At 49.1% G+C, this 23189-nt stretch overlaps 1 protein-coding gene across 1 annotated transcript in view; it reads left to right on the top strand.

Moving 5' to 3' along the window:
* The first annotated feature begins 283 nt into the window (after positions 1 to 283).
* The window catches only part of ROR1 (receptor tyrosine kinase like orphan receptor 1), a 423340-nt gene continuing 400434 nt past the window's right edge, over positions 284 to 23189 (top strand). The window contains exon 1 of the mRNA XM_008265125.4: positions 284 to 774. Within this exon, the coding sequence (XP_008263347.2) occupies positions 684 to 774 (91 nt within the window). The 5' untranslated portion in view covers positions 284 to 683. The remainder of the gene's footprint in view (positions 775 to 23189) is intronic.

Below are 23189 nucleotides of genomic sequence, written 5' to 3'. Positions count from 1 at the left end.
ACCGACCTGCGACCCAGGGTAGGGGTCCCTGAGCCTCGATTTCCCCTCCCATCCGGTAGCCTGGAGGGCCCGGGTTGGGCCGGGACGCGAGTTTGCGGGCGTGGGTGCGGGAGGGGGGAGCTGGGCATGAGGGAAGCGCGGGAGTGACCAGCACTTTCAGATACGCCGCGGAGGGTGCGGGTGTGGAGACGCGGCAGCAGAGGGCGCTGGGTCGCCGGCCTGGGCCGCGCCTGCCATTGGTCCGGGCTCAGGCGCCAGGCTGCAGAGTTGGTGCGAAGTGACAAGTTGAGCGAAACAGCGAGCGCGGAGAGCGTGAGGAGGCGCCGCAGCCGCCACCGAGCCAGCCCCGGGACGGCAGCCCCGCACAGGGCGCGCTCTCCGGAGTCCCCGTCGGGGAGACCAACAGTCCGCGAGCGCGACCGGGACAGCCCGAGACTGACCGGCCCGCCGACGCGAGGCTGCAGCCGGAGGGCCGGGGAGGGACCGCGCTCACTCACTCCAGAGGCGGCCAGGCGGAGGCGAGGGAGCAGGTTCGAGGGACAAAGAGCTGTGCAAACGCCCCCGGCCTCCAGCGAACGCCCGCGGCCGCGGACGAGGTGGCCGGGCGCCCGGAGGGAGCCCGTGGATGTTCAGCCCGCGGCCGGGGAGCCGCCGCCGCCGCCGCCGCCGCCGCGAGGGAAGGAATGCACCGGCCGCGCCGCCGCGGGACGCGCCCGCCGCTCCTGGCGCTGCTGGCCGCGCTGCTGCTGGCGGCGCGCGGGGTTGCTACCCAAGGTAAGAGCGCGCGGAGCGCCCGCCACCCCGGGCCCCGCCACCTCCAGCCAGCCGACCGCGCGCTGGGCACCCAGGAAGCCTGGGCCCGCCTCGCGGGGTGGCCGGAGACTGGCTAGGGGGCTGCCTGCGCGCCTCGGACTGCCGGCGGAGGCGGTCGTGGATTGGCCCTGAAGCCCGCTGCGGGCCGGGGGTGCGTCCGGGGACTTGGTTGTGGGCGCCCAGCAGCGGCTGTCAGCGGTGACAGGAAGTTTGGAGGGGCGTGGGAGTCTTGGGGGTGATCTGGGCACCCCTGTGCCGGCGTCTCCGCCGCTGCCTCAGGCCCCTTCACGCTCCAGGGCGGGTGTCCTGGCGTCCCTGCTGCCCAACCGGGCGAGCCGTCCCGGGAAGCGCGGTCCAGCCGGGAGCTTGGGTGCCCCGCAGTGCCTGCGGGAGCCCAGGCGATGCGTGAACCTCCCCAAACAAAAGCCGGGTGCTCCAGGGGCTCGAGCGGCCTCGCATCGCTGCCGCCCCCTCTCCCGCGGCCCTCCAAAGGGTCACGACGCAGGCCACAGCGTGTGCGCTGCCGCCACCGCTGCCACTTTGTGCAAAACGTGCTGTCAGAGGCGTCCTGCGGCTCCCGAGGGCTTTGGGTGTGCACGTGCGCGCGCGCGTGTGTTACAATCCAGGGGGAAAAGCCATCTAATGCATACTTGATTTTGGTAATCTCCAAAGACAATCGCCACAGTTAGAGAAAGACTCCGCCGCCGGCGCGAGCGCCTTAGTTCGCTGCGGGGAGCTTGGACCCTTGCTGCGTCCGAGCCGGTACACAATGAGAGGGAAGAGCCAGGCTGCGCCCGCGGAGACAACCGATTCATTCTTTGGAGGTTGGAGGGGGAAAGTTGATTAAAGTCTCCGGGGTCTTGGGCCTCACTTTTAACATGCATCCCATGAGGGGGTGCTGGGGCCATCGGATTCTTCCCTCCCCCACTCCCAGCCCCCGAACCTGTGCGGTAAATAGGCTCCAGCCCTTTTCTCATGCATCTTTCATTTTCAAGTTATCGCTGTTTCAGGAAAAGGAAAGCGTCCAGGCTGCTGAGCAGTTGAGGGGGAAAAAGATGTGCGAATGGAGAATTGTTGTTTTCTTTCTTTCTTTCTTTCTTTCTTTCTTTTTTTTTTTTAAACTGAAAGTTAGCCAGTCGCTTTCCTGGTAGAAAACACACCCGGGAAGGAAGTTGTGTGTGCCTGTTGATTTCTTAGACACGAGTTTTGGGAAAGGAGGGCAGCATTTTTCCGAGGATAGTTCTGAAACTGATCCTGGAGTGTGGTTGTGCTAATCTGGAAGATCCTCCGGGTAAATACAGCCCCTAATTGTCATCTAATGTACATCAGCAGGGAGTGCCCCTTCCCGATGAAAAAGCCTAATGAAATGTAAACAGCTTGGTCACATGGATGTTTTGCTTGGTGATGCCGAACATCTGGCCCAGGGCCACAACACCTGGATGAAAAGCAAGGCGCGGGCCTTGTTGCCTGCAGAATGTAAACATCCTTCTCCAGTCCGTTTGCCCAGCAAATTGAGGTGCAGATAACCAGGGTGATTCCAGCCAAGGTAGGACTCCTAGCCTGGGACCTTGAGTCAGTGCCATGATTTCCTGTGTGGACTCCTTTTCTTTGTACTTAACCTTTCAGCAGTGGCTGCTTGCAGATTCTGGTCCCTGGGGAGGGAAGAGGGGGGGCACTCACCTTTTTTGCTTACTTGCGTTGAAATAAATGTCCTTGCAATGATTTTCCTGAGCGTAAGATAATGTTATTATCTGCAGCCGCTCAAAGTCTATCTCCTTTAACTCTTCAAAGGTTTTCAAAGATTCTTAAAAAGCATATGGCCTATCTTATACTCTTTAATGATGAGCTCACATCTGTTATTATTGTCTTATTTCTTGTCTCATAAAGCCCTTTCCATTTCTGTGAATGTTTGATTTTTTACCCCCCCTGGGGATAAGGCTTCTAGAAGAACTCAGACTTACTTTCTCAAACTCTCTTCCATGGTTCCTAAGGCAACACAACAAATGGCGGAGGAAATTAGCCAAAGGGGAGACAGGTTTCACTTATTTATTTATTTTTTTAAATGCTCAGCGTTTCTTCCATCACTTTTCCATTTTGTTGGCCAAGAGGAGAAAACCTTCTGATTAATTTTTTCTGGTCTGTTCATTGTTGATCTCTGCCCACTTATTCTCTATGTACCTAGATACCTAGAATTAAGGCATCTAGGATGCCAAAGCCCTTGTAGCCTCAGGGCTGTAGGAGCCTACCTGGGCCTTTCTCAGAATTCTATGACTTCTGTGATTTGGCTGTTAGAAGCCAGAGGGAGGTGGCTAGCTACAGTGATCACTCTAAGTTTGTAAACCTTGCATTGCCTTTTCAATAGGTGTCTATCCTACCTACTCTTTTGAGTCTCTCTCAGGCAGTTGAGACTGTCAGCTTTCTTGGTGGAAACCTTGAGATGCCTGAAAATCTCTCCTGGCTGGCTAGGGAGAGCCACACAGAGGCGAGGCAGACAAAGGCTGTGGTTAAATGGCCTCGACCTGGTAGGCTGATGCCTGGGATTATCTGCCTGATATTTAGCTTGGAGTCCTTTTTTAAAAAAAATTTGTTAGGGTTGGCGCTGTGGCTTAGCAGGTAGAACTGCCACCTGCAGTGTCGGCATCCCATATGGGGGCCTGTTTGAGTCCCAGCTGCTCCACTTCTGATCCAGCTCTCTGCTGTGGTCTGGGAAAGCAGTAGAAGATGGCCCAAGTCCTTGGGCCCCTGTACCCATGTGGGAGACCCAGAAGAAACTCCTGGCTTTGGATGGGCCTAGCTCCAGCTATTGCAGCCATTTGAAGACTGAACCAGCAGATGAAAGATTGGCCCAGGGCTGGGCCAGGCCAAAGCCAGAAGTCAGGAGTTTCATCCGGGTTTCCCATGTGGTTGCAGGGGACCAAGGACTTGGGCCATCTTCTGATGTCTTCCCAGGAGCATTAGCAGGAAGCTGATTCAGAAGTGGAGCAGCCTGGATTCAAACTTGTGCCTACATTGGATGCCAGCACTGCTGGTGGTAGCTTAACTCATTACACCACAGTGCTGGCCCCAGATTTCAAATTTTTCACCAAAAAGGTATCTTTGGATTCTGTTTTCCCATGGCCTTTTTTGAAGTACTTTTGTAAATGTGCATCCTTGTAAATGGCTTATGTATATATAGTAAGTGGTCCATGAGTGAATGGAGGATAAATTCTTTGGTTGTAGGTAGAATTGTGCTGCTATTTGCTTTTCTTAGTAAAAATGCAACATGGCGTATTTTCAACGATTTTTCCTTTTCACCCCATCTGGAGTATAGCAACAATCAATAGTACAGCTTAATGGTCACAAGCACAGACTTTGGTATTTGACAGACCTAGATTTGAGCCTTTTCTCGTCCATATCCTGTGTGTCAATGGGCTTTCTGAGCCTTGCAGGAGTCTTATGAGATTTAAGTAAAACCATGCATGCCAAGGACTAGAGAAGAGCACCCAGCTTCTCAGGTGGGTGCATGCAATTAATTTGGGGTGCACAAAATTCAGGATTGTGAATCCCCAGAAATAATAGAAAAGATTTTATGCCCATGTTTTGGTTGTATGTTTATAGCTACAATCAGATTTTCCAAGAAAACTGCAACCCCCAAAGGATAGGAACCACTGACTTTGAGCCTTTGATGCCCAGGGCAATGGGTCGCCTTCCGGGGTAGGTTGAAAGGGGTTGAGTGTTGGTGGTGGGTTCTGGACTTCAGCCCAGGTCGGCACACTCCATAGAGCCTGGATATCTCACTTCCCAGTTTCCCTCTCATCAGGAGGGCTGTTAATTGGGCCTGAGAGAAGCTGATGAACACTGCCAAGTCCTTGTGACCTTAATGGTGCCAAATCTGTGTGACTACAGTGCCAAGTCCTTGTGACCTCAATTAAGAATTTTCCCCCTGAACCCAAGTATTCCAAGATGCTCCTTTCCAATTTATTTTACAAACACTTGTGTTATCTTTCTAATGAGGCCAGTCTCTGTTATCAGCCTTTTGCAGGTATTAACTCACTGACTCCTCACTACAAGCCTTTAGGGAAGGTGGCATAATTGGCTCATTTTACAGATGGGTAAACTAAGGCACGGACAGTTAAGTTACTTTCTTAGCTCAGAAAGCTAGGAAGTGACATTGCTGGGCCTACGAGCTGAACAGTTCATGCTCTGGTCTGAACAGCTGTCCTGCACAGTCTCTGCTGGTTTTTTCTTACAGTTGACATTTCTTTTTATGTGTGGGCCCAAAGTGACATTTTCCCAGGTTTTCCAGGAGTAGCAAAGAGAAATTTTCTTATTTTGAAGATTTATGTAATTATTTGAAAGACACAGCGATAGAGAGAGGGGGAGAGACAGAGAGAGACAGAAATCTTCATCCACTGATTCACTCCCAAATGGCCACAACAGCCAGGTCTGGATGGAAGTCAGGAGCCAGGAACTGCTTCCTGGTCCCCCACATGGGTGGCAGGGTCCCAGGTACTTTGGGCCATCAACTAACTTCTCAGGTGCATTAGCAGGGAGCTGGATCAGAAGTCGGGACTGGAACCGGCACTCGTATATGGGATGCCTGCATTGTAAGCGGCGGCTTAACCTGCTGCACCACAGTGCCAGCCCCAGAGGACACTTTTCTTAGCAGTAATCTAGAGGTTGTAAGAGATGACTGAAGACAGCCAATTTCAATTTTCCTTCCCTTGATGGACTTCCCTGTGCAGGTCTTGCTGTAACTCAAAGATAGACTGCAAGCTCCTGGGATGGCCTTGGCCCCAGGATCTGGAAGAGTTACATTTCTATAATGAGCTGCAACTTTGATGCGGTTTGAGGAGTGTGTCTGGCAGTTCCTTCCAAGGAGCGCTGAGCTATATTTTGATGAAGTGCCTTTGTATTTGGGTCTTGCTGTATGACGCTGGTTGTAGGCCCAGAAGGGGTGATTTATTAGTGAGCTCTCTAGTGTGAGAGCCGATTGCCAGCTGAAGGTCCCGGTGAAGACTAGACCCCGGCAAATCCAGCCCCTGCAGCCGGGAAACATGCAAGTCCTGGGGACCGCTCTCTGGCCAACACCAGGACCTCAGCCACTTGCGGGGGGTGGCAGGAGAGACGAAGAGAAAGGAACTCTCTTCACCAGTCTGAGAAAGTTCTCCGCAGCTGAAGGGGGAGGGGTGGCGGTGGGGGAACTCTTCGAAAATCCTTAACTAAATGCAGCTGCTTGTTACACGGAGCCTGACTCGCATGCCAGGAATATCTAAAAAGCTAACGAATACAAAATAAAAATAAACAGCAGTAAAAAGGCTCTCTCTTTGTTGCAGTAAGCTCGGTTGGGGTTTCCCGTGTGCTTAGGAATGGGGTAATTGTGGCATCCCCTTCATTTTGGTGAGGCAGTGGAACGTGCAGGAGGGTGATGTCACTGGGATGCTGCCACCACCTGAATGTCTTGCTGCACCCCCACCCCGCGGTTGAGAACGCCCAGGCCCCAACTGTTATCCTGAGTGAATTACACTGGAAGAGGGCAGATAATTTAATGGGATCATCTTGGCAGGGCCAGCACATTTCACACCCCATCTCTCACTAATAGAAAGGCAGTAGAAGGCTACAACATCCTCACATGAAAAGGTTGTATAAAAAGGCCCTGCTGAACGGTAACTGTCTGTCCATAAATAAGGTTCTATGCAGTTTTGATCCAAAAGCTGTTATTAAATACTGATAAGCCAGGACTCATAATGTTTGGCCTCCTTGCATTTCTCTTGCTTTTTTTTCCCCCTTCCTTTCATAGAACCATAAATTTTTTTTTCTTTAAAAGAGAAGGAAGGGACCTACAAGATCCATCAGTCCACACTGTTTATTTTTTCAAGTATTTCCATACAGAATGGACTTTCTTTGATATTCTGGTAAAGAGGTGGCGTGGAGTAACGCAAATAAAATGGGATTTGAACCTGATAGACTAGGGTTTGAACAGGGGCTCTGGTGTTTACATGGGCAGAGTTACTTATCTGCTCAGCCTCTGTTTTCTTACCTGTGAAATGGGAAAACCACGTATCTGACCTACAGAGATTTTGTGACAATAAAGAACTTCAGGGACAAGTAGCACCTGCACAGTGCCATGGACCAGGTAAGCATAGAGTGGGTGAGCCACCATCTGATCAGGGGCTCCCTGGAGAACAGAAGGTCAGGCTCCACATCCCTGGTTGCTGTCAGAGGAGACAGCAAATGAGGCACAAAGAACAGCCCGTTTTGTAGTATGTGGGGACCCCCCCAACAGTGGGGCACGTAGACCCTCTGGGTGTGAGCCAAGCCCAGGCTGGTGCTGGGGATCCTCTGAGAGGAGACTGCACAGCACAGTTTTGCAAAATCTTAAAACAAAGGCTTTTTTCAAACCTGGAGCCCTTTGGGGAAGAGCCTCCCTCCCTGGTGCTTGGTGTAATTCCAGAATCCTGCAACGGGGAATGTTGCATTGCAGGGAACTCCACTTGTAATCTGACCGTTTTTAGCTCCAATATCCGAATAATCTTGCTGAGCACGACTTGAAAGCGAAGGGTACTGGCCGGGGGAAAGAATCCTGAGGTACTCTGTTAGCCATTTAAAGTTTCTGAGGACAAAGAAAAAAAGTTCATGTTACCCAAAGAGAGAAGAGTAATGGAGTGTGTGGGAAGGGGGAGGGGAGATAAAACAGACTTCTAAAGGAAGAGTTTGTGTTTATTATTTTTATTTTTCAGCAGAAAAGCTTGTCATTCAATGCATTCAAACCCTCATTTATTATGTATTTATTGTGTTAGTGTTAGTGGCCAGGAATAAATCCTTATCACTGCCCTCAAGGAGAGGGGGAGAATGGGAAATTCTCACTTTTTTGAGCGCCTGCATCCATTTCAGTAGCCCATGGAGGTTGGACTTCTGATCCCATTTTACAGACAAGGAAATTGAGGCTCAGAGATAAGTTATGTTGGTTGAACTTCGTACAGTCAAGTTGGGATTTGAACTTAGGTTTATTTGTTTTTTAATATCTTATTTATTAATGAGTGTGAGAGAGAAAGAGAGACAGAGAGCTACAGCTCCCATGCATGGGTTCATTCCCCAAATGCTCACAATGGCTGTTGGCTGCAGGGGCTGGGAGCTCAGTTAAGATTTTCTACACTGAGGGGAGGGAGTTACCAACTTGAGCTCAAAGGGTCTGCATTTCCAGGAAGCTGGAGTCTGGAGCTGGGGCCAGGTATTAAACCCAGGTACTCTGATGTGGGAACAGAGGCCTTAACCACTATGCTAAACACCCACCCTGAAAGTAGGATTTTTTTAAGATTTATTTATTTATTTGAAAGGCAGAGTTACAGAGAGAGAGAGAGAGAGAGAGAGAATATCTTCCGTCCACTGGTTCACTCCCCAAATAGCTACAATGGCCGGGGCTGAGCTAGGCTGAAGCCAGGAGCCAGGAGCTTCTTCTGGGTCACCCACGTTGGTGCAGGCACCCAAGCTCTTAGGCCATCTTCTGTGCTTTCCCAGACTTGGAGCAGCTGGGACTTGAACTGGCACCCATATGGGATGCCGGCTGGCAGCTGCTTAACCAGGTGCGCCACAGTGGTGGCCCCAGGTTTTTGTTTTGTTTTGTTTTGTTTTCTCTAAGATCTACTTATTTGAGAGACAGAGAGGGAGAGAGAGATCGTCCATCCTCTTGTTCACTCCTCAAATGGTTGTAACGGCCAGGTTGGGCCTGGCCGAAGCAAGGAACCTGGAACTCCATTCTGGTTTCCCACATGGGTGGACTGGGCCATCTTCTGCTGCTTTCCCAGGCACATTAGCAGGGAACTGGATTGAAAGTGGGCAGCTGGGATTCAAACCCACACTTTGATATATGGGATGCTGGTGATGCAGGTGGTGGCTTAACTGCCTACGCCACATGCTGGCCTTGAACTTCAGTGTTTTGATTCTCAAGTGTATGCTATTTCCACTGCCTTAAGGAGTGACTGGGAAGAGATCAATGAGCATACAGGTTCCCTCCACCCATCAACCATGTCTTCTGCAAGTGAATTACAGGAAAGGGCTGAGAGAGCCCAGGGCTACGAGATGCAGATCCTTGGGGGATTGGAGGGTCGGGGGAGAACGCGAGGGCTGCCTTCACAGGCTGGCTGTGAGGATTCAGTGAAATAAAATGTGGAAACCATGCTTAGGCAGTACCCTGTTACTGTTAAGTAGTCAGTGGGAGGCCTGCCCAGGGTTCATCTGCTGTAACGCCTGTGTGCTGTTGCTCCCCTGGGCAGCTTTTCAACTGACACGTGCTTGTTGGAAGAGCAAGTAACTGTGCAGTGGCCAAATGCAAGGCAACCAGGACAGTTGCTCTTCTACCTCCCCCACCTGCCTAATCCAGGCCTTGGGTCCGGGAGGGGCTTGCACAGGTGTGAAGGCCGAGTGAATCATGACGCCTAACCATGGACTCCAACACAACTGGAACTCTGGCCAGGATTTACTCCAGTCCTATATCTTTTATACTATTTTTCTGAGGCACAAATTCTGCTACAGAAAGGTGAATAAGGTTAGGCCGTTGTGTGTGTGGAGGGTGGCGTTTCAGATGGCAGATTTATGGGGAGCCCAAAATTGCTACCTGATCAACAAATCTGTCCTCATCACTTCCTGGGTCCATGGCTAGACTACTCCCAGCTGCCTCCTGGTTAGGCTAGACCATGTGACTAGATACTAGCCAATGGGAAGAGGTTGGAAGTAATTTGTAGGCTCCCAGGGAAGAACATGTGATCCTTCTTTCGCTTGGCAACGTAAAGGGGTGGAGTTTTGAAGATACCACCAGATGGAAACAGCCTGGAACACTCCCTTAATCGCCACATGGTGGAAGCTACCTGCTGGTGCACCCTTGCCTAGGTTTAACATTTACCAGAAACCAAACTTCTGGGGTTTTCCATTTGCAGCTGCTAATGTTACCTTAGCTAACAGAAGACTGTAAACCATATATACTGAGATACAGTTAGTGGATCTGGACCAGCATTTCTTGATGGAATAAAATAGGAAACCTGGTTTGGGTCTGACCATTTCACATGGAGCCTGAGGTTCCCTCTAGTGAATTAAACTTTTTCCAGAATTATTTGGGACATTGAAGATGCTTTTAGCACTGCACTGAGCATATGTGTGGTATCTAGAAGAACTAGGGCCATTCCCCTGGGGGGGGTTCACCTTTTAGGGGCAATAAAACTGGCACTTGTGAAATAATTATACAGCCCCTGTGAGTACAGAGTTGGCAATTAAATATACAGAATCCCAAGAAGGTAGAGGTCTTCAGGGAGGAAGTGGGATATGCAGTGAGCTTGAAGCATGAGAGGGATTGAGAGGATGATGGGAAGATGGGAGAGGAGCTGCTGCCAAAGGGCTGGCTTCAGCCGCCCTGTCTACAGCAGGGGCCCAGGCCATCCTAGGCTCTTAGGGGCCAAGCAGGTATTCAGGGAATGAGAGCTTGAAGGAAAGCAAAGAGGCTTTTTTTGCATATGAAGTGGGGAGGGAAGGGAGAAGGACCCTGGGTGATTCTGGGGGCATGAAGACTTAACTTTTCTTTCCAAAGAGTACCCCAGAGGGTTAAAAAAAAATCCTACATTTCAGACCTGGTTGCCAAAGGTGCCTGATTATGACTTCCCTCTGCTGACTTTGGGTGGCAGTTTTGTGGTTCAAGCTACTAAATCCCAGTCCTCATTTTGCCTGTTTGATGAAAATCCCAAGAGTGCAGTGATAACACTGAGCGCACTGGGTGCTGAGTAGCACTGCACCTTTTTAAAGTGTTTTAAACTCATACACCATCTTCAGGGCAACCTTATAAGAGAGGTACTGGTTTTGACTGTATTCTTGGTTTTCAGAAAAGGGAACTGAGGCACAGAGAAGGGAACTAACCTGCCTGAGACCACCCAACCAGTTAGGTGGGAAAAGCCAAGATTTGAACCTGGGTGTCCTGAGGCTGCGGCTTTATCCTTAATCCTTATGCCACACTACATTTCAGCTTTCCTTTAAAAAAAATTCTTGATGATTCAAATTCTCTAAAAGATCCTAGCCAAATACCTGAGTTGAAATAATTATAATTAAATCCTCCATTTGTATAGGGCTTTGCAGCTTATAAAATTATTTCATGTGAAATAGTACCTTTAATTTTCTAGATAATCCAGTGAAATGGGACTTCTTTTTCTCTCCCCTTTAAAATGAGCCAAGTGACGTTGGCAGCTCACTCGAAGTCACTCTGGAGCTGGCCAAGCCAAGTGAAACCCAGCCTCTGTGACTGCAGGCCCATCAGCTTTCTGTTCTAAATGACAACTTGGGTTTGGAATTTGTGACTCTACAATACTGATAAATGACTGTTTTCACCAGCAAATTGATTTGCCTAATTTTCTATAGTTTCATCCAAAAAATCCTCACATTAGCCCTTGGTCTTTAGAAATGGTTGTGAGGCCTCTGTAGTTGGGGCCCACAGCTGGGATTCCTGTAACCAAAGATAATTTCCATTTGTGGCTAGGCTGAGAGCAGTCACTTAAAAACAAGGAGTATCCTAAGTGGTTGGTGATGGCAACAGGTAGAGAAGCATTGGTGTCTGATGGATCATGCTGTAACACTAGACTTGCCTTGCCTGGCAACTCAGCAAATGACTTAACTTCTCTGGGACTTGTTTTTCTCACCAGTAAAATGGGAGACATAACGGGACCACAGGAGGCAGGGTCTGGGCTCTGGGCGGTGATCCATCACAGCCCCATCTGTGAGTTGAATGGAGAACAGCAGTCCCTCCTTTGTGATTTTTCACAGGATGGGATGAGGCCAGACTTCTAGGTTTCGGGATCTCGTTAGGCTTGATTTTATATACAGTCATCTCTGGGGATGACTTTCTTAGTTCTGGAAGTTTTAGGTTATAATTATATTAATTTCAAGGATAGGGGGGCTTTCTTAAGCTCTGTGAAGGCTAAACATCTTAAGACAAAAATAGACCTTGCTATCCGAAATCCTAGATAGCCTTGAAAGACTCTTATCTGTTCCTCGCGGGCAACTGACACCATTTCCCAGGTGGGTTTAGACATACATCAAAGCAGCTTGTTCTTTTTCTCCATAAGGGATGTTATATCCCTGGTACTTAGATTTCACTCCAACTGAGAGATTTCTAATTTTATATAATTTTCACACTCCCCGGAGGGTATTGATCAGTTGTCTTTTTTCTCATTGAACTTGTGTTAATGGGAGATATTAGCCTTGCATACGCATACTTTCGAGAATCAGTGCTTAACCCAGTAGTCACCAGTTTGCTGTCTTCTCCCTTTGGAACACTACTGTGTGTTATGTGAGAAACAGGATCTGCCTGCTCCAGGTGAGTTGCGTAGCTGGCTGGTCACACCCCTGCACACACGATTTGAGATGCCTGAGTGCTCCCGGCTGTCAGTTCTGGGCACTGCCTAAGACAGTGATTACTTTTGGGCTCTTCTGAAAATGCAAAATTCGAAGTGAAACTGCCTATGCAAGCATGACAAAGCATGCAGAGGAGGAGAGCCGCAGAGTATAGAAGGAAAAGGACAGGTACTGGGACCTCAGCAAATCAAGACCTGTGAAGTCCCACCTGCAGTGGGGGACTGAGAAGGAGGAGACAGACACAACCACAAATATCACTGAGGATGCCGGACAGGGCTTTCAGCCAGGGCCCCCATGCTGCTGACAGCCTGCTCTCAGTCCTCACCTGGTACCTCTGTTCCTGGGCTGCTCCTCCCGTGGGAACACCCTTCCCCTTCACATTGACCATGGTCCTATGACCACACTGACTGACCATGGGTTCCTATTTGCTTGCTTTCCTAGCACCCTGTGCTTTGCAATAGCATTCATTATCATTGGTCATTAAATACTTACCTGTGCAATGGTTATATTTATAATCCTTTCTTTGTCACTTGTTTTGGGTGCCCCTTAGGGTCCTGTCTGGTTCTGGATCATCTCAGCCAGTAGAGCACTTGGTGGTCGATGGTATGAACCTTCCTGCCTTTACTAAGCTTCATTCTTACCTCGTAGGGGTTGGCATGACCTAGGTTTGCTTTAGTATAACTATTTAGGAACTGAAAAATGCATCTTTGAACTATTGAACGTCTCAAGGCTGTCTCTTGCAGAAGTTGAGGGATCCAACTCCATAGAAAGGTCAGTCTGGATGAAGTCGAGCCTGCTGAGGGTTCTGTTTGCAGGGGAGCTGTGGGCAGTTTGCCTTTCCAAGATGGAAAATCTGTGGTAACTCTGGGTTTGTGCTCTAGATGAGGGTCACTCTGCTCTCGATGGGCAGCAAATTTAGATTCTCCCCGAGAGCCCTCCTCTTCCTCTTTTTCTATGTTTGAGGCTACTTCAAAAAGTTCATGAAAAATGGAATTAAAAGATAAGATTTTTATTTTAAAAAAATTTTATTCATTTATTTAAGAGGCAGAATTACAGACAGGTGGAGGGAGAGATAGAGAGAAAGGTCTTCCTTCCCCTGGTTCACTCCCCAAATGGCTGCAATGGCTGGAGCTGAACTGATCCATAGCCAGGAGCCAGGAGCTTCTTCTGGGTCTCCCATGAGGATGCAAGGGCCCAAGTAGTTGGGCCATCTTCTACTGTGGAGCAGCTGGGACTCAAACCGGCACCCACATGGGATGCTGGCACTGCAGGCAGAGGCTTAGCCTACTACAGCACAATGCTGGCCCCAAAAGATAAGTTTATTTTGGTGCAGAAAAATTCCATTCATTGGGGTGGGCATTATGCATTTAAAAATAATATTGATAATAAGCACATGGGTTTATTTTGACAAATCAGTTCACAAAACACTGCTGTCTGTGATATTTGGTTCTTGACTGAGTGATAAGATCATTTCCCAGGCCTCTCTGTAGGCCAGTCTTCCTCTGGGAACCTCAGCTGCTGCACCAAGACCAAAGCGCAGAGGGAGGCAGACCCCCCACCCCCACCCCCGTGTCTAATTGCTGGGGCAGGGGAGGGGCTTGGAGTGGGGCTCAGGACCCGTCCCCTACCTTTGCCTCTCCAGAAAGTTGCTGTGCTCTTTCTGGGAGTCTGGGGGGGGGGGGTGTCTCAGTTTCTTCACCTTTGCATTGGGGATCAAAACTCATTCCCTGGAGATTATGGAAGATTACAGGAGATGATGGATGTAAGAGCACTTTGTAAACTTTGAAGTCTCATCTGAGATCCAAGGGGCAGACAGAAAGCAAGAGTTTCTCTTCCTTTCCTGGTGAATGGATCCAGGAGGCCTCCTTTATCCATTCAACAAATATCTATGTACCAGGTTTTGTTCTAGATGCTGGGGGCTAGGCAACGAAGGAAACAAAGACCCTATTCAAGGAGGAGTCAGGAAATAAAGAAATACAGGGGGTACTTTGGAGAGTGCATGGAAAAACAGAATCAAAAGATAAATTCAGGGAGGTGCATTTAGCTTAGTGGTTAAGCTACCTGCTCCCCACACCGAGTGCCTGGGTTTGATAACCAGCTCTGGTTCCTGACTCCAGCTTCCTGCTACCACAGACCCTTGGAGGGACCAGTGGTGGTTAAAGTAATTAGATTCCTGTCACCCATGTGAGACCTGGACTCAATTTCCAGCTCCCTGCTTTGGCTCCAGCCCAGGCTCCTTGCAGGCATTTGAGCAGGAACCAACAGATGGGAGCTTGCTCGCTCTCTCTGTCTCTCTCTCTCTCTTTCCCCAACAAAGGAAAAGAAAAAAGATAAGTTGATTTGGATACAGAAAAATTTTGAAATCCATACATAGATTTTTCAGTGATACACATTTCCCATGAATTTTTTGAAACTTCTGGTAGGCATGGACTTCAAGTTTTCTTTTGGCACCAAAATAAACTTATTTTTTAATTTCATTTTCTACAAGCTTGAAGAAGTCTCCCTGTATGTGTAGTGTCAGGTGGTAGTGCTAAGAAAAATAAAGTGAGTAAAGAACTTTTGCTGGGCTAAGTGATGGAGTGGGTTGGGGAGTGACTGTGAGCAGAGACTGTGGGAAGCGAAGGGAGAGCACTGTGTCTGTCTGGGAAGAGCTTTTCAGGAGGTGGGCAAACTGTGCATGAGCCTGGAAGTGGGAGCGGGCTGTCAGTTAACGGTATGATTGCTACTGCTTCTACTGCCGGTAATACTGTTTACAGAGCACTGCCTGTGTGTGGCCAGTATTCAACAACACTGAACCCGCACACCAACCCTACTTGGTGCACCCCGTTAGTGTCAGGCTTGTATCATGGATGAGGAAGCTAAGGCAGCCTCTGCAGCAAGCCAGGCATCGGGGTGTGGGGAAGAAAGAGCATTCTGACTCCCGGGGGGGGGGGGTGCCGAGAGGACAGCGTGCATGGTTTGGAAAACGAAAATTCTGAGCCTGGCCTGCTTCTCACTTACTGTGTGATCTTGGTCTGGGTGTCTGATTCCTGACTCATGAGATGGGCTAATAGAACCTCAGAGGATCGTTATGTGTATTAAGGGGAAAATCCTGGTGAAAAGACATTGTGAACTGCATGGCACTGTGAAAATGCCACTGTGTGGTTATTGATATTTTTATACCGACTGGAATCCCCTGTCTCTTGCAAACAGGAAGGGAATGAGAGAAATGGAGTCTGCAACTGATTTAACTTCCTTTACTTTTTGCCTGAAAATGTATTTTCTCCTAATTTTCTGAGGGCAGAATTGACTACAGGACCCAGTTGAATTGGCCAGCAGCTTTCTGAACTGTGAACAAGAGCCGGCTCTGAAGATTCTCACTCAAGGTCCTAGAATTTCCAGTTTCCTTTCTTCTATGATACCAGGCTACCTGTAATCTCCAGCCCCCAAATGGTTGCTTTCTCTAATGTTGCATTGTATAGATGATAGGTGCTCAAGAAAGATTAAGTACATAGTCCTAACTAATGCTACATTTTTAAGCTACCCTGTGCATTTGTCTCAGAGTCCTGTGGGATAAATAGCTAACTCTCAGGGGGATTTGGAGACCTAGGTATTATTATTTAGGGGTTACAGAATGGAAAACCTAGGTGAAGAGACTTATCCCAAACTAAATAATTAATGGTGAGTTCAAGTCTGCAATGCATGCCTTGGCTTCTGCCTCACTGGTGGTGGATGATAAGTTCATTTGTTTGCCAACCCAATGATCTATCGAACATCTTCCGTGTGCCAGGCACAATATTAGGTGCTGAGAATACATAGGTGAACGAGACAGAGGCCTGGGTGCTCGCCCGAGGGAATCCCTTTAGGAGATGCAGCATCTATTTTGTAATTTGAATGCTTGCCTGATGCCTTTGCCAGCCCTTCCAGGAAGTGCACAGAGGTGGGGGGTGCTTCAGGGGCCCTGCTGATGACTGGCACGCATGCGTCCATCCCGCTGGCATTGCCTCTGCTGCTTGTGATCAGACCCGCCATCCAGTCTACGCTGTTTCTCTCAGTGAGCCGGTGGCTTCCTGCGGTAAGCTCCCTCTTGGCTGTGCTGCCTTCCTGCCCTGGGGTTGGGATAGCAGCCTCCTGGGGCCTGTGGCTAATCTCAGGAGAAGTGGGGCCCGCAGGGAAAGAATCCTGTCTCTGTTGTGGGCACCTAGGATTAGTAGAGCTGCCGCCAGTGCAATCAGGTAAGGCGAGCCCTGGTTGCCAGGAAACCGGAGCATGGGGCGAGCCTCCTGCTTGCTCTCAGGCAAGGCTTTTCTCACTGTTGATGCTTTTTTAGGGCTGGGAAGGGGTTTGTTGGGAAAGCCAATCAGACCAAAGTCAAAATACTGGCTGTGGGAGTGAGCTGAAGCCACTCACCTACCTCCAAGTGCCTTTGGGCAAACCTTGAAGCCCCAGTCTCCCCGACTGTAAACACTGGGGGCACTTCTCGTGGCTACATCCTTACCTTTTGGTGAAGGTGGAAGCAGATGGTGCTTCTGGGCCGGGGGCAGGTCGCCAGTGCCCGTGGTAAGCCATCGCCCGTGTTTTACAGGTGAGGAATCGAAGGCTCGCACCTGCCTTGCCCAGCGTTACCCACCCTGAATTCTTCAGCGCTGGGGTCTGCGGTAGAGATCTGCTTTTCTGGCTTCTGGCATGAGGTCAGGAAGGAACCAGATTCCTTCGCTGATGGGTGCTGGCCTGGCTCTGAGGAGTTGCTGGGGTAGCTGAGAGTCACTTGTCTAAGGTCAGAGTGTCTCCTTTCTGCGAGACCACTGAACGCACCGCCACCACCCAGAGCACTTGCCTGTCTGTCTGATTTCCTCCTCTGTATGGGGAGGAGGTTTGTGTGTGCCTTCCAGCCCTAGCTGTTTTTTAGGAAGCACAGTACAGGACGCCAAGTCCAAGAAGCGAGAGTGGAGGCACTGCGTCATTATGTAGCAATAATAGCTGGCCTTTTGTAATTCCTGGTGATGAGCCACGGACTATGCTGGGTGCCAGGGATACCCAGGGACCAAACATCCTCCCTATCTGTGAGGGGCTCCCAGACTTGGGCGAGGAGGGAGAGACACATTAAAGAGGAGATAGAATTCACTTTGACGCGTGCCTAGAGAGAGACACGGCCCCCAGGCGAGGCTGCCTTGCTTACTGAACCCTGATTGGTGCACAGCGAGGGGAAGTCAGAACCTTCCATGCCGGCAAGGGGAGTTTGTGGTCGGGATGCAAGTTCAGGAAAGGTCTGGTGGGAGGGTTGGCAGCCAGACCAGAGCTCCAGGGGGCTGATGGATTGCATTCCTCCACTTAGAAACCACCAGAAGCTCCACTGAGAAGGCTCCTGTGGCTTTGGAGCTATGTTGGCGCTTCCTCCTGCAAGGGGAAACATTAGTTTTGCCTTTAAGTGTTACCCCTCTGTCCTCTGGGTTTCCTAACATGGCAAGATCCAAGTCCAGAGCAGTCGCAGTGAATTTGTTCATTTTATCATAGTGGTGGACTAGAATAAGAAGGTTCACCAGCCAGTTGATCTTTCCTTTCAGGAAATGCTTCCCTCTTTCTTTTTAAAAATTTATTTAATTTATTTGAAAGTCAGAACTATAAAGAGAGAGGGAGAGACAGTCTTCCATCTTCTGGGGATCCCACGAGGGTGGCAGGGGCCCAAGCACATGGGCTATTTTTGACTGCTTTCCCAGGTGCTTTAGCAGGGAGCTGGGTTGGAGGTGGAGCAGCTAGTACTCGGAGGGGTGCTCTATGGGATGCTGGGATCACAGCCAGCGGCTTAACCTGCTGAGCCCCACTGTGCCACAATGCTGACCCCTCAGGGTATGCTTTGTGACTTTTAGAAGAAAACTTGGTCAAAAATCTGGAACACTTGTGACTTTCAGGTAGTGGCTGTGACACTGAGTCAGGAACACACTGTGGACCTGCAGCGTGCCTTGCTTGGGCAAAGCCATCTCTTGGAGCAGGCTTTCTCAAACTCTTAAGATTGTGCAAACTCAGTTCCAGGCCTCAGGAACCCTTTGAGTGGTTCTGAGCGGTGGGAGGCCAGGAGGCTCTGAATCCTGTCTGAAAGCTTGGACTGCCAAGTGCGACTCTTCACACACTCCGTGAGCCCTAAGTGGTTCCGGGCAAAGGATGTTCCGGTACATGAAGTGTCCTAATGATGCTGGAATAAAGACCCTTTATCTCCTCCCTCAATGTTGAATTGGAATAATAGCTTGTTTTGAACTTTTTCCAAGACACTAATTTGTAATTTGGAAAATGCCTTTGTGGACAATAGTCGCGGTACAGAAGTTTGGGTGATAAGGGGTAGCTGATCAGAGAGGTGTCTTTAAGGAGTTGAAAAGGTTACAGTGTTACTGTAATCCGAATCCTCCCTCCCCTAACAAATTAACATGTATTTCTTTGAATAACTTTTGTTGGTAAGACTCTTTAATGGAAACTGGTACAGAGACCACAATGTAGTCCCCATTCTCTCTCTCTCTCTCTCTCTCTCTCTCTCTCTCTCTCTCTCTGTGTGTGTGTGTATTTAGAAGCATCCCACCCTACCTCCCTGAGAAAGGATGCCCTGAACTGAAAGCTCACAAACTTGAGTTCGTCTCTTATCTCTGCCTCTGTGTGATTCTAGACAAAACGTTTGCCTCTCTGACCCTCAGTTTTCCCCTGGGCCAACCTCTGTGCACCAGCAGCATCAACATCACCTTGGAGCTTGCTGCCAACAAGTCTTAGACTCCTCTTCACACACACTGGATGAGAATTTGCAATGTAACAAGATTCTCAGGTGATCTGTGTGCAAATTAAAGTCACTTAGCCTTGCTTTTCTTATATTCTAGTATTTCATGTTTTTCCAAAAATATATTAAAATACGGTTATGAAGGATTTATCTGAGACTGGGTCAAGCTTTCTACATGCACGAAACGTGTGCATCCTCTCTTTCCCTTAAAGGCTTGTACTCTTTGCGAAAGAAGATTAAAACTCAGAAGGATGCATGGATACACAGCTCCCAATGCTTTGGATACATATGTCTCCTCCTGTGCTGTGTTTTAGGCCTTAGCAGTATGGTAAGGGCAGCTGTGAGAGAGGGGAGGAGGAGTTGGAAGGTCAAGGTGGTAGGAGATGGAAATGGAAGTGGACTGAGACCTGAGCTGCCAGGGGTGCAGAGAAGTGGGTCCCTGCCCAGGGTCTTCAGCATCATCGCAAGGGTTCTGTGAATCAAGGTCATCAGTGATTGCGATAAGGCTTCCGATTATTTGAGGATGCGCGACTATAACTTTGATGAATTGGGTGAAAATTAAGGACTTTTTGGCATTCTGCATTTTCCCAGTTAGAGGAGTCTATTTTGTTTTTACATGAAAAGGGGTCTTATTTGAGCCACAGGACACTATTGGAATAGGTCATGGCCAGGAATAGTGATACTGATAGCAATCACTGACGGATGCTGATTTGCCCTGTACCCTACTTATCAGGAGGGACCTTAGGGGTCTGCTAACCAGTTTCTGGGTGAGGGTCTGAGGCTCAGAGTGTTGAAGTGGCTTGCTGCAAGTCACACTGGGAGGGGGTGGCTGATGAATCCCCAGAGAGAATCCAGGTGTCCTGGCTGCCAGGCTGGTTTTCTTTCTGATGTGCTGGACTTGGTGGTTTGTCCGCCTTGTGCTCTGGAGCAGCATGTGTGAGAAAGCTGAACGGGGTGGGGCGAGTGTCCCTGGGTTCCCGCTCTGGGGTAGCATACTAGCAGGGTGCGGAGGACCTGAGAGAAGGCAGGCCAAATGCTCCATTTACAGTGGAGCGTGCCTGGCCCAGGAAGGAAGCGGACTTGCCCAAGGTGGGACAGTTATAGGGTTTGTTTGTTTGTTTGGTTTGGTTTTCCTCTGAGATTTCATACATAGGAGAGGTAGATGAGTGAAACAAACCCTTCTAGGAAAGCGGATGAGCCTGATTTCTAACATTGCCTTCTCGATATTGTGAGGATTGTGTATGTTCTGGATTTTAATTTTTAAAGGTTTATTTATTTATTTGAAAAGCAGAGTGATGGGCTCCTCCATCCATTGGTTTACTCCCCAAATGGTCACAATAGCTGGGGCTTGGCCAGGCCAAAACCAGGAGCCAGGAACTTCATCCAGGTTTCCCACTTGAGTGGCAGGGCAGAACTTGGGCTATCACCTGCTGTCTTCCCAGGAAAATGGGTTGGAAGCAGAAAAGCCAGGACTCAAACTGGAGCTCCCATTTGGGGTGCTGGCATCCCAAGCAGCAGCTTAGCCCACTGAGCCACAAAGCCTGCCCTAGGATTGTGTATCTTTTGAGAAGATTTAGCATAGTCACTGGTATAAACACTCGAATCATGTTCGTTATTGCCATTATTATTATTTTTACCAAGCTTTGTATATGAGGTTCAGGAAGAGTTGTTTCTTTTAAAGTAGGGCTGATTGCAGCCTTGACTTATTCCCTGTACACTTGGCCTTAAGGATAACCTTTGGGAGGGTAGACCACCACATTCCTTTGCACTGAATACTGTACCACATAATCGTTGGAAACCATGTGAGAATGGAAAGGGAGATGCCTGCGCCCTGGAGCAGCTTCCTCCTTCGTCTTGTGAGCCTGCACTGCGCGGCCCTCCCAGAATGGAGAAGCTGTCTTCTTGGCCCTGGGTATCCTGCTCCTCAGAAAATCAGAACATAAGAGCATCCTCTAGGAGCCAGTCCTACGCTTGTTACCAGTGCAGGGGAGTAGGAGCTTTCTGGGTGTGTGACTGTGCAACTGCACAGCCCTCCCCGTGCTTGGGCCCCACTGTTGGTTTAATGCTCTGCTCTTGCTGTCTTGAAATTCGTAATTTTCTTTTGAACAAGGAGCCCTGGGTTTGTATTTTGAACTAGATCCTGTACATTTTGTAGTTAGTCTTAGAATATTCCAGAATCAGGACTAAGAGCCCTTAAGGAGCAAATCATCTGCAGGGGCAGGAGCTGCAGCCCTTTGCAGGGGAAGAGAAGGGGGGGCGGATAGAGAACATGGGGGGAGGAGGGGTGCAGGAGGAGGAGGAGGAGGAGAGGGAGGAGGCGGTGGCGGCCACAGGCCTGACCCCTTGTGGTGGGTTCTTGTATTGTGCATGAGTTTGAGTCCGACAGCATGTGGCCAGCTGCCATAGGCAAGAAGGAAAACCCAGTAGTTCTCTCTCACTGTCCTGTCACTTTGCCTTTTTGAGCACTGACCGGTCACTAAATCTCTCCATGTCTCCTCTGCCCAGCAGGCCCTGTTGATGTGTAGTCGCCAGCACTTAGTAGGTACTCAGTACCTTTATTGCTGTCCTACAGAGAACTGCCATTGGATAATTTTGAAAAAGCAGATAAAGCTCTTTATGAGAGCCGTGTGATAAACTTTCCTCTTTTGGGTGTTGCTACCATTCCTCAGGCCCAGAATACCCAGCGGCTTTCCATTACTTCTTTCGCCCGGACTCTCTTACTTTTGCTTTTATTATTTATTTTATTTGAGAGGCAGAGAGAGAGAGAGAGAGAGAGACAGACAGACAGACCTTCCATCCACTGGTTCACTTTCCAAATCTCCAAATGCTCACAACAGCCAGGGCTGAACTAAACCTGGGTCTCCCATGTGGGTGACAGGGACCCAATACTTGAGCTGTTACCTTCTGCCTCCCAGAGTGCACATTAATAGGAAGCTGGGTTGGAAGCATGCTGGGGCTCTAACCCAGGCACTCTGACATGGATGCAAGCATCCCAAAAGATGACCTAACCTCTGCCCCAAATGCCTCCCATCTTCCTTTCAGTAATCCAACCGGCTGAATTAACTCGCTCAGCCACGGCACTTATTAGGTACATCACCTTAGATGCCCATACTTAGATGCCCATACTGGGTCACAGTTGCCCTCATCTCTAGAAAGGGGATGATCATGTCTGCCTTGAAGGTGGGGGGCCATTTAAGATTTTTCTTCTAGGGGCCAGCAGGTTAAGCTGCCACGTGAGACACTGACATCCCATGTGGGTGCTGCTTTGTGTTCCTCCTACTCTACTTCCAATCTAGTTCCCTACTCATGTTCCTAGGAAAATAGCAGAAGATGACACAAGTCCTTCGGCCCCTACTACACATGTGGGAGACCTGGATGAAGCTCTTAGTTCCTGGCTTCTACCTATCACAGTCCTCGCCATTGCTACTATTTGGGGAGCAAACCAGCAGATGAAAGATTTCCCTCTCTCTGTTTCTCCCTCTCTCTCTTCCTGTCACTCTGTCTTTCAAATAAATAAAAATATCTTCCAAAAATATTTTCCCTCTACATTCCGATGTTCCTTAATTGCATTTTTGAAATACATTGGCAGCAGACAGACCAACAGAAGTGGTGAACAAGTGTATTGCATGTATACCTATGGGGGTCACACTGAGTGTGAGATTCAAAGAAGGGCCAGATGGTTGAAGTTTATGTAGCACCAGAATAGGGGCTCGGAGCTTCTGGAAGCAGGAGTGAGGGCAGTGCACAGTGAATGAAACATGCAGATAACATGTTGTAGGTAATCTCAGTGCTGTCCTTGGTTGAATGTGTCACAGCCCTGGACAATGGGGTGGTTTGGGGGCTGCACCTCTAGAAGTGTGATCTTTCTAGATCCTCTTGAGGTGGTTAGGAGGCCTCATTAAAGCCTCTGAGTCCAATGTCTACGTTTTCTCTGAACAGCCATCTTGAAATCTTTTGAAATATCTTAGGGTGGTAGATTTCAGTCTCCCATAAAGGGCTGATAGGAAAATGACAAATAATACATGTAAAATGCTTAGACTAATAATGACTGGCGCAGAGCAGGTGTTCTGAGAAGAGTCCCATTAGTAAAATATAAAATTGATATGTGAACAGTTTCTATCCCGTCATTTCCCTTCTTCAAAAATTCTTCAGGGCCCATGGCTGTGGAGCATCAAGGATGTATGAACCAGACCTGCTCTACGCTGACTTCTCTCGCTAGTGTCCGAAAACTTCTAGAATGCCAGTGGCAGTTGCTATTTTTGATCTCTCAGTG

This window comes from Oryctolagus cuniculus, chromosome 7 (assembly GCF_964237555.1).
Source record: "Oryctolagus cuniculus chromosome 7, mOryCun1.1, whole genome shotgun sequence".
In the NCBI taxonomy this organism is placed as follows: Eukaryota; Metazoa; Chordata; class Mammalia; order Lagomorpha; family Leporidae; genus Oryctolagus; species Oryctolagus cuniculus.
This window is presented reverse-complemented; position numbering and strand designations above follow the sequence as displayed.